Below are 12,461 nucleotides of genomic sequence, written 5' to 3'. Positions count from 1 at the left end.
ATTGGGGAGAAGAGAAGTTTGTGGCACAACTTGACCAGAAGAAGGGATCGGTTGGTAGGACATGTTCTGAGGCATCAAGGGATCACCAATTTAGTATTGGAGGGCAGCGTGGAGGGTAAAAATCGTAGAGGGAGACCAAGAGATGAATACACTAAGGAGATTCAGAAGGATGTAGGTTGCAGTAGGTACTGGGAGATGAAAAAGCTTGCACAGGATAGAGTAGCATGGAGAGCTGCATCAAACCAGTCTCAGAACTGAAGACCACAACAACAACAACAACTACATTAATATCACCAAATACCAAAACTTTGCAGTGTTTGTATTTTAAGAGAATTTTCATCATTTTTTCAAGATTTTTTATGAATAATTCTGTGTTATCACTAGGAGAGTGGTACACTGATATAGCTATTAGTTCATGACTTGGCATCATCATTGCTGAGACTTCAAAAACTGCTTCTATACATAGAGAACTCACATCTACCACTTTGTATTCTAAACTGCTTGTTTCTTTGATAAAGATTGAAACACCACCATGCTTCAAATTTGTTCTACAGCAACAAGTTGCTAATTGTTACTGATAAAGTACACTTACTTCAAGTTCACTATAATTTGACCAGTGTTCATTTGCTAGCATAACATCGCAACTTAATTTCTCCAGCCACCATTCCATTTCTGTGAGTTTATTTTTTAGTGACTGTATATTAATATGCAAGAAAACCACTATTTTTGCATTACTGTGTGACTGGCTGGACACACAAAATTCTTGACTATTGTCGTCTGGCTGCGCCAGGTGAAATGCATCAGATCACTTAAGCTATGCCTCCATTGTGTGTATCACGTAAGAAATACTGAGGTTCCTTCCATGTGTGTGTTAGACAAGCTGTTTTTTCTGCTGGTGATGCTGATAGTGGAGATGCTGGTGTTGTCTCTGCTGTGCTGAGAGTATTCCTATTTAAGATGATTTCACTATTGTGTATTTGATTCTTGTTGTTGATATTATCATTTATGTTTTTTATGCGCAGTTTTTTCCGCAGGGTATTAAGATCTAATACATGTGATGTGTGGAATCTGTGGTCCATGTTGCTAAAATTGAGGATTTTTACATTTTTGAAATGTTTACATAACACTGACATTTGTTCATTGGTGGCAGTAATGTCTCTGTTTACCCATGACCATGGTGGTAAGTTGTATTGGCGTAGGATATTCAACACGAAGACATTTGTGTGTCTCAGCTATCCTAAGCACTTTTTTAGTTCCAGTTTTGCTTTACATGTTACTTGTTTGTTTGCATCATTTGACCCACTGCAAAACACAAAATAATCTTTCGAGGGCAAACTTATTGCATCTGTGGACCATGCGTGTTTACTTACTTCAGACATAATTGTGCCAGAATTCATGAAGGCACTTGCATTTACTGTAGGCTGTTCATTGAGGAAACGAGCAAATATTCAATCATGATCGTCTGCCATAACAATTACTGTGCTTCTCTGTTCACGATTCTTACCGCTTTTAGACTGTACACTTTTATATTTTTATCAACAACACATACATTTTTGGAATATTACTTTCACTGTTTCTGCTGTTTTCAACAACTAACTTAGGCCTCAATAATTTCTGCAAAGAATACAACTATGCACAACAAAGAAGTTAAACCAAATGTGAAATGGGACATGATAAACATACACTTTTTGTCACATACAGTATTCCTGTGTTGTCAAGTACTACTGAGTAGCAATGAATGCATATGTTTAACACACAGGGCTACATTCATATTATATGCACCTGGCTGAGTAAATCATTTCATTGTATTACACATTCCCTGGTTGAGTAGCATCTGTACAAGTATTTATATTACTTTGGCACGAATAAATATTACTGTTTCCATTACTAAGGTTCCATTTGTTATGTTGTATTACAATCTTGAACCATGCCCTTATGCTGGGACAAGTTTAATCAAAACTGATCACCTCAGTGGCTCTGGAGAACCTGTTAAGCCAACACATTCTTGATCCCTGCTGGGGAAATGTTACATATGAGATATGACACAAAAGATAAAGGACAGATACTGAGGATTCTGTACCTAGCAAATATGTTCAATTAGTAGTGAATCCCTTTAAAGTACGGTCCATTTGAATACACAAATGTCAGTGTACTTTGCTACCACTGCTCAGAACATTTCTGCATCTTTTCTCTAGGGCTGCATTGGAACTACACTGCGTTTGTTTCCTACAGGAGCCCAAGAACACTTTTATTATAAGTTGCTCATCCACTACCAATAATTTGATATCGATATTCATGGAACTTGTCACAGTTTAAACTTGAAAGGCACACATTAACATACCATGACAAAAAATTTCCTAATTAGTTTATGTAGAACATACTTCTTTTCTAAACAGTAGTAAACTTTATGTTTACACGTTCCACACTGCTTCTACAACAATGAATTAATTTTGATAAACCCCAGAACATTTCAAATAATTTTCAAAGATGCCTTCAAATAGGATAACATGTACTACTGTACCAGAACTTTCAGATATTTGTCTTCAATGTGAGGCGTATTGCGAAGAATACACATAACCACAGGCCGAAGAGCCTTTACTCGTACAACTGAGAAGCTCTTGGCCAAAAGTTCTTTCAGTTTGCGGTCTCTTTCCTTTCCTTCCTTCTGACCAATTTCATTTATATGTTGTACCAAGCGGTCCCTCAGTTCCTGAAAACAAAAATATTTTCTTCAGCAACTTATGTGCAAATCACAGTGCAGGCTAATTAACAGTCTGTCTTGAAAGAAAATAGTTGTTTCAACAATTTATGAACAAGTTTAGTATCATATTACAATCAATAGTAAGCATGGTACTTCTTAACAGAGATAATATCTAAAAACATAATAACTGTCAAATGAAACACTACAAATAAAATCACAATTTCTGCCCCTGAAATCTGCAGCTAACGCCAAAAATAAAACAACAGCCATGAAAAACAGCATGCTGGTACCTGTCCTTCAATAAAGCAGATTAGTTAAAAGTATGTACAATGGAAACAATACACTCAGAAACCTTTAATTAAGTGCAAAAATACTATACTTTGTAACAAAATTAAGTGTTAGGAATTTTCTAATTTAATACACAGCTGTAATTAATTTTTTTTATTTTGACTTGAATTTTGGTCAAATTCAGACCATTATTGGAGCATAAAACACAGAGAAACAAACAACTGAATATTGTAGCTTAGGCATGCAAAACAGGACTGCGGCAGAGATGGAGGTGCAAGGTTTATAAGGAGGACAGTTATTCTGGTAAAATAATGATAAAACATAATCATATGTTAACATAAAACATGAAACAAAAAAATGAACATCTTTAGAAATAAAAACATGTATCTCTCTGCCTTTCTTTCCAGCTTCCAAATAAGAATAGATAAATGTCAGCAAGAACCACTCTATGAGGAACAAGGGCATTTCGAAAAGTAAAGATACAATGGCTCGCAGTCCTTAAATAGAACATTTATTTAGAAAACATCAGTTACATCTTATTAACTGGATTATTTGTTATTTTTCGACATAATCAACCCCATTATCCAAACATTTGTTAAGTCGGTGCACAAGCTTTTGTATCCCACGGTCACAGAAGGTTGCCGCCTGTTGTCAGAACCACATTTCAACTTCATCTTTGATCTCTTCATCATCGTGGAATGATTTTCCACCAAGATGTGACTTCAGGTAACGGAAGACATGGAAGTCGGTGGGCGCAAGGTCTGGGCTGTATGGCATGTGGTCCAATACGTCCCATTTGAATTGTTTGAGTAGTGCTTTGGTTACGAGCGCTGTGTGAGGCCGAGTGTTGTCATGAATCAAGTGGGCTCCACTTGTCAGCATTCCCCTGCGTTTGTTTTGAATTGCCCTTCGAAGACGTTTCAAAGTCCGGCAATATGCAGCAGCATTAATTGTCGTTCCAGGAGGCATAAATTCCAACAGAAGAATGCCTTGTCTGTCCCAAAAAACAGAAGCCATGATTTTCTTCGCTGAAATCAACATTTTAGATTTCTTGGCTTTTGGTGAATTCGAATGGCACCATTGCATTGATTGTTGCTTGGATTCAGGTGTATGGTGATAAACCCACGTCTCGTCACCTGTCACAACGTGATCAAGGAACTCATCACCTGCTTCAGCATAGCATGTGAGGAAGTCGAGTGCAAAGCCCATCCTTTTTTTTTTTTTTTTTTTTTTTTTTTTTGTGTTCTTCCGTTAACAGTTTTGGAACCCAGCATGCACACAATTTCGTGTACCCTAACTTGACAGTCACAACGTCATAAAGAGTTGTCATTGACACGTCCGGTATGATCTGCTGCCATTCTTTCAATGTGAGACATCTATTCGCATGAATTGCTTCCTCCGTTCTCCGAAGAAGGGCATCAGAGATCACAGATGGCTGACCTGTTCTTTGTTCGTCATAAACATCGGTCCTACCTTCAGAGAAATGACGACACCATTTGATTACATTTTGTCAATCCATAATGTTCCCATAAACAGAAACAATTTCTTTGTGAATGTCTGCTGGTCGCTGACCTTTTGCATGAAGAAAACATATGACGGAGCGCACTTCGCATTTAGCGGGATTCTGAATTGGCGCAGCCATTTTAAACATGACATACTCCAACCAGAAGTAACGTTCAACTGCCGAACGACAGCGAGGAGAAAGCTAATGGTTCAAGATTAACACCACTTGCTCGCCAAAACTCTTCTGTTCCTCTGGCGTACGGTGTATCTTTACTTTCCAAAATGCCCTCGTACATATATACATTCTGGTATGTACAACAATAATGAAAAATCTGAGTATTGTCCTTATCATTTCAATTTCACCATGTTTGATTCTTGTTAGTGTAAATTAGACAATATCATCAGACTTTCAAATAACTGTATTTTAAAACTTTCTGTAGATTAAAATTTTGGGTCAGATTGGAGCTGAAACCTGGGATGTTTTCCTTTCACAAGCAAGCTCCTTACTGACTGAGCAATACAAGTATGACTCATGACCTACCCTCACAGTCTTGATCTGACACACAATTTTAATCTGTTCCAGCACACACACACACACACACACACACACACACACACACACACACACACCTGCAAAACGAAAATTCATTCAGGGGCTTTAATTATATTTCACTTTTCCATTAAATATCTTGTATTATTATTATTATTATTATTATTAGCATTAGCAGTAACTGTCTCCTGGTCTTTGTATGAGTAACGGTCCTTGTATGAGTAACAGAATTTAGCTTAATCACCATCTGCCACTCAAGTCCTTATTTAAAGGTAGAACAAAATTTTCCCTTAGCCAGTAGTTGCAGTCTAAAAATCTCTAACCAGTTCTAGGTATATTCCTTTCAATATATTACTCTTATTTATTTCTTAATTAACATGTTCAGCACAGTTCCTATTGGTCTTTCTCGCTACACACCACTTGAGATATTTATCACAAATGAGTGTATTATTGCTGTAATGTATGAAAATGTCTTTCTACCATGCTACTTTCATAAGTTTCATAGAAATTTTATGCCGCTAAATACCAACACCTCTCTTCACATAGGGCATTGTTCCACTCAGTTAGGTTCAACACCTACATCTACATTTATACTCTGCAAACCACTGTGAAATGCATGGCAGAGGATATGTCCTATTGTACCAGTTATTAGAGCTTTTTTCCCATTCCATTCACTTATGAAGTGGAGAAGAATTATTGTTTGAATACATCAATGCATATTGCAATTAATCTAATCCTGTCTCCATGATCCCTACAAGAACAATAAGTGGTGGTTGTTGTATATTGTGAAGGCATCTTCAAAGCCAGTTCTTGAAATTTTGTAAACAGGCTCTCTTAGGATAGTTTACATCTCTCTTCAAGAGGCTGACAGTTCAGTTCCTTCAGAATCTCTGCGGCACCTTCCAACGGGTCAAATAAACCTGTGACCATTTGTGCTGCTCTTCACTGTAAACATATAAGGTCCCCTGTTTTCCCCGTTTGGTACGAGACCCATACACTCGAGCAATATTCTAGAACTACCAATAAACTGAAGGCTGCCATCTGCTTTACACAAGACTGCTCCTATGTTATCTTCACATTTCATATCCATATGGACTGTTACCCACCAGGTATTTGTATGAATTGACGAATATAATTCTGGACTCATTGATATTATAGTCATAGGGCACCACATGTTTTCATTTTGTAAAGTGCACAATTTTACATTTCTGAACATTTGAAGCAATTTGCCACTCTTTGCAGCATTTTGAAATCTTGTCACGATCAGACTGAATATTCACACAGCCCCTTTCAGACAGTACTTTATTATAGACAACTGCATCATTTGCAAAAACTCGAAAGTTACTATTAATATTCTCCACAACATCATTAACGTACAAAATGAACAGCAAGGTGTGAAGACACTTCCCTGGGGTATTCTCAAAGTTACTTCTGTATTCGTTGATGACTCTCCATCCAAGGCAAGACGCTGAACCCTCCACACCAATAAATCCTCAACACAGTCACAAATTTCGCTTGATGCCTCATACAAGTGTACTTTCCATAAGTGTAGATGTGGCACCGAGTCAAATGCTTTTCGAAAATCAAGAAATATCGAATCTATCTGTTTGCCCTGATCTATGGCTTTCAGAATGTCTTGTGAGAAAAGTACAAGTGGATTTCACATGATTGATGTTTTCGGAATCCATGCTGGTTGGGATGGAGGAGGTGTCATTCTGTTCAAGTTACCTCAGTACATCTGAACTCAGAACTTGTTCTAAAATTCTACAACAAATAGATGTCAAGGATTCTGGATGGTAGTTTTGTGAATCACTTCTCTTATCCTTGTAGAAAGGTGTGACTTGCGCTTTCTTCCAACTACTGATGACAGTTTTTTGTGCAAGGGATCTACAAAAGTTTATAGCTGAGAGAATGGCTAACTTGACTGCAAATTCAGTACACAATCTGAAAGGGATTTCATCAGGGCTTGAGGCTTTATTCATTTTAAGGATTTCATCTTTTCTCAATACCACTGACTCACTCATCTTTTCTGTGGTATGAGAATTAAACTGCAGCAATATTTCTGGGTTTTTCCTTTGTAAAGAAACACTTGAAAATAAGCATTTCAGCTTTTGCTTTGCTACTATGAGTTCCTGTCTCATCTGTGAGTGACTGGACAGTTCTCTGGTGCCACTAATAATCTTTACATATGACCAGAATTTCTTTGGGTTTTGTGAGAGCTCTTTCAACAGTATTCTGCTGTGGCAATCATGAAGGTCTTCATACATTGCTCTCTTGACTGCCTAATGTATTTCATTCAGTATGTGTCTATCTATGGCGCTATGCTTTGTTTTATATCTGACACAAAGCAGTCCCTGTTTCTTTAGAAGTTTATTTACAGCGACTGCATACCATGGAGAGTTCCTCCCATCCTGAAGTGTTCACAGATCAACCCAGTGCATGGTCAACTATTCTTTTAAACTTGAGCCAAGTTCCTCTAACTCCACATATTACTATCTGAGTGAAAAGCTTCAAGTTCCTCATTGAAACATAATACTACTGTTTATTTATCTACCTTACTGAGCATATAAATCTTTTTACATGTTCTAATTGCCCTTAGTACTTTGGTAATGATTGTTGCTACAACTACCTCATGGCCATGGACACCAGTTTTGATGTAGACATCCTCAAAGAGGGCTGGTCTACTTGTTGCCATTAGATCTAATGAATTTCCATCATGAGTGGATTTCCAAACTACACTCCTGGAAATGGAAAAAAGAACACATTGACACCGGTGTGTCAGACCCACCATACTTGCTCCGGACACTGCGAGAGGGCTGTACAAGCAATGATCACACGCACGGCACAGCGGACACACCAGGAACCGCGGTGTTGGCCGTCGAATGGCGCTAGCTGCGCAGCATTTGTGCACCGCCGCCGTCAGTGTCAGACAGTTTGCCGTGGCATACGGAGCTCCATCGCAGTCTTTAACACTGGTAGCATGCCGCGACAGCGTGGACGTGAACCGTATGTGCAGTTGACGGACTTTGAGCGAGGGTGTATAGTGGGCATGCGGGAGGCCGGGTGGACGTACCGCCGAATTGCTCAACACGTGGGGCGTGAGGTCTCCACAGTACATCGATGTTGTCGCCAGTGGTCGGCGGAAGGTGCACGTGCCTGTCGACCTGGGACCGGACCGCAGCGACGCACGGATGCACGCCAAGACCGTAGGATCCTATGCAGTGCCGTAGGGGACCGCACCGCCACTTCCCAGCAAATTAGGGACACTGTTGCTCCTGGGGTATCGGCGAGGACCATTCGCAACCGTCTCCATGAAGCTGGGCTACGGTCCCGCACACCGTTAGGCCGTCTTCCGCTCACGCCCCAACATCGTGCAGCCCGCCTCCAGTGGTGTCGCGACAGGCGTGAATGGAGGGACGAATGGAGATGTGTCGTCTTCAGCGATGAGAGTCGCTTCTGCCTTGGTGCCAATGATGGTCGTATGGGTGTTTGGCGCCGTGCAGGTGAGCGCCACAATCAGGACTGCATACGACCGAGGCACACAGGGTCAGCACCCGGCATCATGGTGTGGGGAGCGATCTCCTACACTTGCCGTACACCACTGGTGATCGTCGAGGGGACACTGAATAGTGCACGGTACATCCAAACCGTCATCGAACCCATCATTCTACCATTCCTAGACCGGCAAGGGAACTTGCTGTTCCAACAGGACAATGCACGTCCGCATGTATCCCGTGCCACCCAACGTGCTCTAGAAGGTGTAAGTCAACTACCCTGGCCAGCAAGATCTCCGGATCTGTCCCCCATTGAGCATGTTTGGGACTGGATGAAGCGTCGTCTCACGCGGTCTGCACGTCCAGCACGAACGCTGGTCCAACTGAGGCGCCAGGTGGAAATGGCATGGCAAGCCGTTCCACAGGACTACATCCAGCATCTCTACGATCGTCTCCATGGGAGAATAGCAGCCTGCATTGCTGCGAAAGGTGGATATACACTGTACTAGTGCCGACATTGTGCATGCTCTGTTGCCTGTGTCTATGTGCCTGTGGTCCTGTCAGTGTTATCATGTGATGTATCTGACCCCAGGAATGTGTCAATAAAGTTTCCCCTTCCTGGGACAATGAATTCACAGTGTTCTTATTTCAATTTCCAGGAGTGTATCTGGTCTAGGTAGTTTTCAGAGTAGGCATTTAGTAATGTTCCACAGGATATCTTGTCGTGCCTGATTGGGGCCCTTACTTACAAGTGAACTGAGGGTTTCCCTAAAGTTTTCAGTTAGAGCAGGTGATGAGTTGGTTGATTGTTATAAGGATCAGTTATAATTTTATACCTATCCCTGATACTGAGTCTTGCCCAAACAATCTTGCATGCAGCTTTAATTTCTATCTCAGTGGATTTGAGTTTCTTGTCTACTGTGACAAATACATTACCTCCACTTCACAGTAGCCTGTCCTTTCAATATACGTGCAACTTTTTCCTATAAACCTTACTGCAATCAACTTCAGGTTTAAACCAGCTTTCTATACCTAGTGTTATGTGAGCTTCAATGCTTTTTGGGAGTGCTTTAAACTCTATCAGTTTGTTCTGAATGCACTGCCATTTAACCACTAGGATTTTAATACTCTCACCTGTGTGTATATGAGGTGTGAGGGGTGGGGGGTGGGGCAGGATGGGGGGCGCGAGGCTACTTCTTTGGATCCTACACTGATACATTTTTGGTCTCACACAGCTATTGTTACCTGGATTGGATAGGAAATTGCCTAGTCTACAGAAACCCTTATGTGCTCTGTACACACTGCAAGCTACCTGGTAGCAGACTCTGATGTGTCGTGCACACCTGATCCATTTAGGAGGACTTTACAGTTTTCAAGCCTATGGCACAACTCTATTCAAGCACAGCCTATCTTGTCAAAGAACCTGTGCAGTCTCTGGTTCAATTCCTCCACTGGACTCAGAGTGAGGGGGCAACGACCTGTTCTGGGAACAACGTCCCACATTACGAGCTTCTTTGAACCTCTATGAGCACGGCTAGTATTCTCAACCTTCTCTGCCGTTCATTGAAATGAACCAAGTATGACAGGCACTGTTTGTTCCAATGTGCACCACAATTTGCAGTTGGTTGCACCCTGTTTCCTTAATGGTTTCCATAATAGCCTCTTCAATATATTGAATGATGCTCCTAGGAACACACACTGAGTAGACACAGTGTTCCTTCCCATTCTTTGGCACCATTTCCCTAAGTGACACCATTATTCACTGTACGTTTGAACTGCCGGTGATTAACAGGGCCCTACCCTTTTGTGTTTGTTTCCCCTTGACATGGACACAACATGTTTCCCAACAGTTGAAGTGAGTCTCATTGGCTCAGTTTCCATTTCAGTGAAATACAGCACCTCTAACTTTTTGGTTGAGAGACGGATATAACATCCTGAGTTCTCTCTGGTCCTCATCTCCCCTGCACAGAATGCCTGAACCTACCACTGACAAGCCACTCACAGTAAAGTGGATGAGTAGTGACGGATCCTGGATTTCCCGCAGAAGAGACAGCACCTTTGGTACCTCTGGTGTATGACACTCAGTAGCCCTGCCATCACACTCATTCACAGCACCTTCTGATTGCCTGACAGCAGTCACGGTGATCTGCAACTGCTTACAAAAAGCAACTAACTCATCCTGTGTCCAAGAACAGCAAACACAGTGGGGTTGCATCGTGTCCTATGCAATATTTCACACACTTTCAGCTATATTTGTTGATTATTTTTTAATTTATGGTTTTGATATGCTCCAATATTTATGGGCTTGATATGCTACGGGTATCACCAGTAGTCTTTTAGAACTGAAGCAATTTACAGCCAATACAAAATATCGATTACAACTACAGTGAGCCTTGCTATAAATTTACTATTTCCCTGAACTGTTTTTCAGGTAACAATTACTAACAAATTATTCAATAGCTTTAATTAATGATAAATGCTGACAATATATACTTCTATTAAAAGAGAATGCTATTGTGACACTATATGTTAGTTATTTACAATAACAGGTATTATGGAGTAGGTTACACCCAATACTGTTTGATTGTGTCCAAAAATTCTCAGAAATATACCGTTTTTGCACATATATAATGAAATTGAGGAACTAATGGTTTTGAGCGAGGACATTGTGACCAAAAGTTTCTAAAACACACGGGTTGTGTCTACTATTAACAACCCAAGTATGAGTTTTAACACAATCAACACAAAAAAAACATGTTTAAATTTTACATCCAGCATTGGACCTTAGGTTTTGAGGTAGTTTTATAAGACACACATGATTTTACTTGGACACAGTGTAAATGGCAGAAATCAGGGTGTGTACACAAGCATAAGCAAATAAACGTGTGAACTGCACAGTCTTTTTGAATTTGGCTGATAGTACTATCACTGAACTTGTGTCACCTTCATCCTTTCTGTTGTGTATTCAACAAGGTTTGTCGTAAGTGAAAGTGCCCCTGTCATTAGCGGGTATGGAAGACTTGGACATGTGCCTTTTTCCCTATCTTAACACACTAACACCATAGCAGCAACAGCTCAACAGTTCTTTGTCAGAGTTCTGTCTAGTTATATTCTTGGCATGAACCCATGACACAAGTCACATCTCTCTTCCTGGCAACACTACATGAGAGAGATGTAGCTCACTACTTCTGTTCGCTATGGATCTCTCTTGCAGAGTATACCTTCTACCACTTCTCACTACAATACCAAAAGAAAAAATTAATTCATTTTTGTTGGTACGATATCTCTCTACACACTGAAATGAGAAATCCTCACAAAGAAAACACTCATCTTTACTATTCTTTAAAATATCAATAGACACTTTCAGCCAATGGGCCATTTTTAAAAGCCTTAATTGAACTGTGTAAGCGAAACTTAAACGCTATGCAGCCTAAGCCATTCACATGCAGTATCATCACTGTCAAAGTCACCTCAATCCAGAGGTGTGTGGCATCACTTAGGTCTGAACTGAGGTTTTAAGGACAAAGAAGTTTTATCACTTAAGTTGCTCCAGACACACTACAAAAACACTTTTTCATGATGTCGTGATGTATACATTTAGACTGTGATGACAATGGCACCACATATGGATGGCCTTTTTCTGGGGGCATCAACCTTGCTTCTTGTCTGATGTGGTCTGCCACAAATTACTGTCCTGCGCCAATCTCTTCATCTCAGAGTAGCAGTTGCACCCAATGCCCTCAATTATTTGTTGAATATATCTCAATCTCTGTCTTCCCCTGAAGTTTTTGCCCTCCACAGCTCCCTCTAGTGCCATGAAAGTTATTCCTTGATGTCTTCACACATGTCCTATCATCCTGTTCCTTCTTTTTGTCAATGTTTTCCAGATACTCTTCTCCTCCCCAATTCTGTGGAGAACCTCCTC

At 40.5% G+C, this 12,461-nt stretch overlaps 1 protein-coding gene across 2 annotated transcripts in view; it reads right to left on the bottom strand.

Annotated features, from left to right (window-relative positions):
• The window catches only part of LOC124788301 (negative elongation factor B), a 143,343-nt gene that overhangs the window by 107,969 nt on the left and 22,913 nt on the right, over positions 1-12,461 (bottom strand). For both annotated transcript variants that reach the window (XM_047255543.1, XM_047255535.1), the window contains exon 3: positions 2,522-2,710. In XM_047255543.1, coding sequence (XP_047111499.1) covers positions 2,522-2,710 — 189 coding nt within the window. The remainder of the gene's footprint in view (positions 1-2,521; positions 2,711-12,461) is intronic.

This window comes from Schistocerca piceifrons, chromosome 1 (assembly GCF_021461385.2).
Source record: "Schistocerca piceifrons isolate TAMUIC-IGC-003096 chromosome 1, iqSchPice1.1, whole genome shotgun sequence".
Taxonomy (NCBI): Eukaryota; Metazoa; Arthropoda; class Insecta; order Orthoptera; family Acrididae; genus Schistocerca; species Schistocerca piceifrons.
The sequence above is the reverse complement of the archived record's forward strand: the minus strand, read 5'-3'. Positions and strand labels throughout refer to the sequence as shown.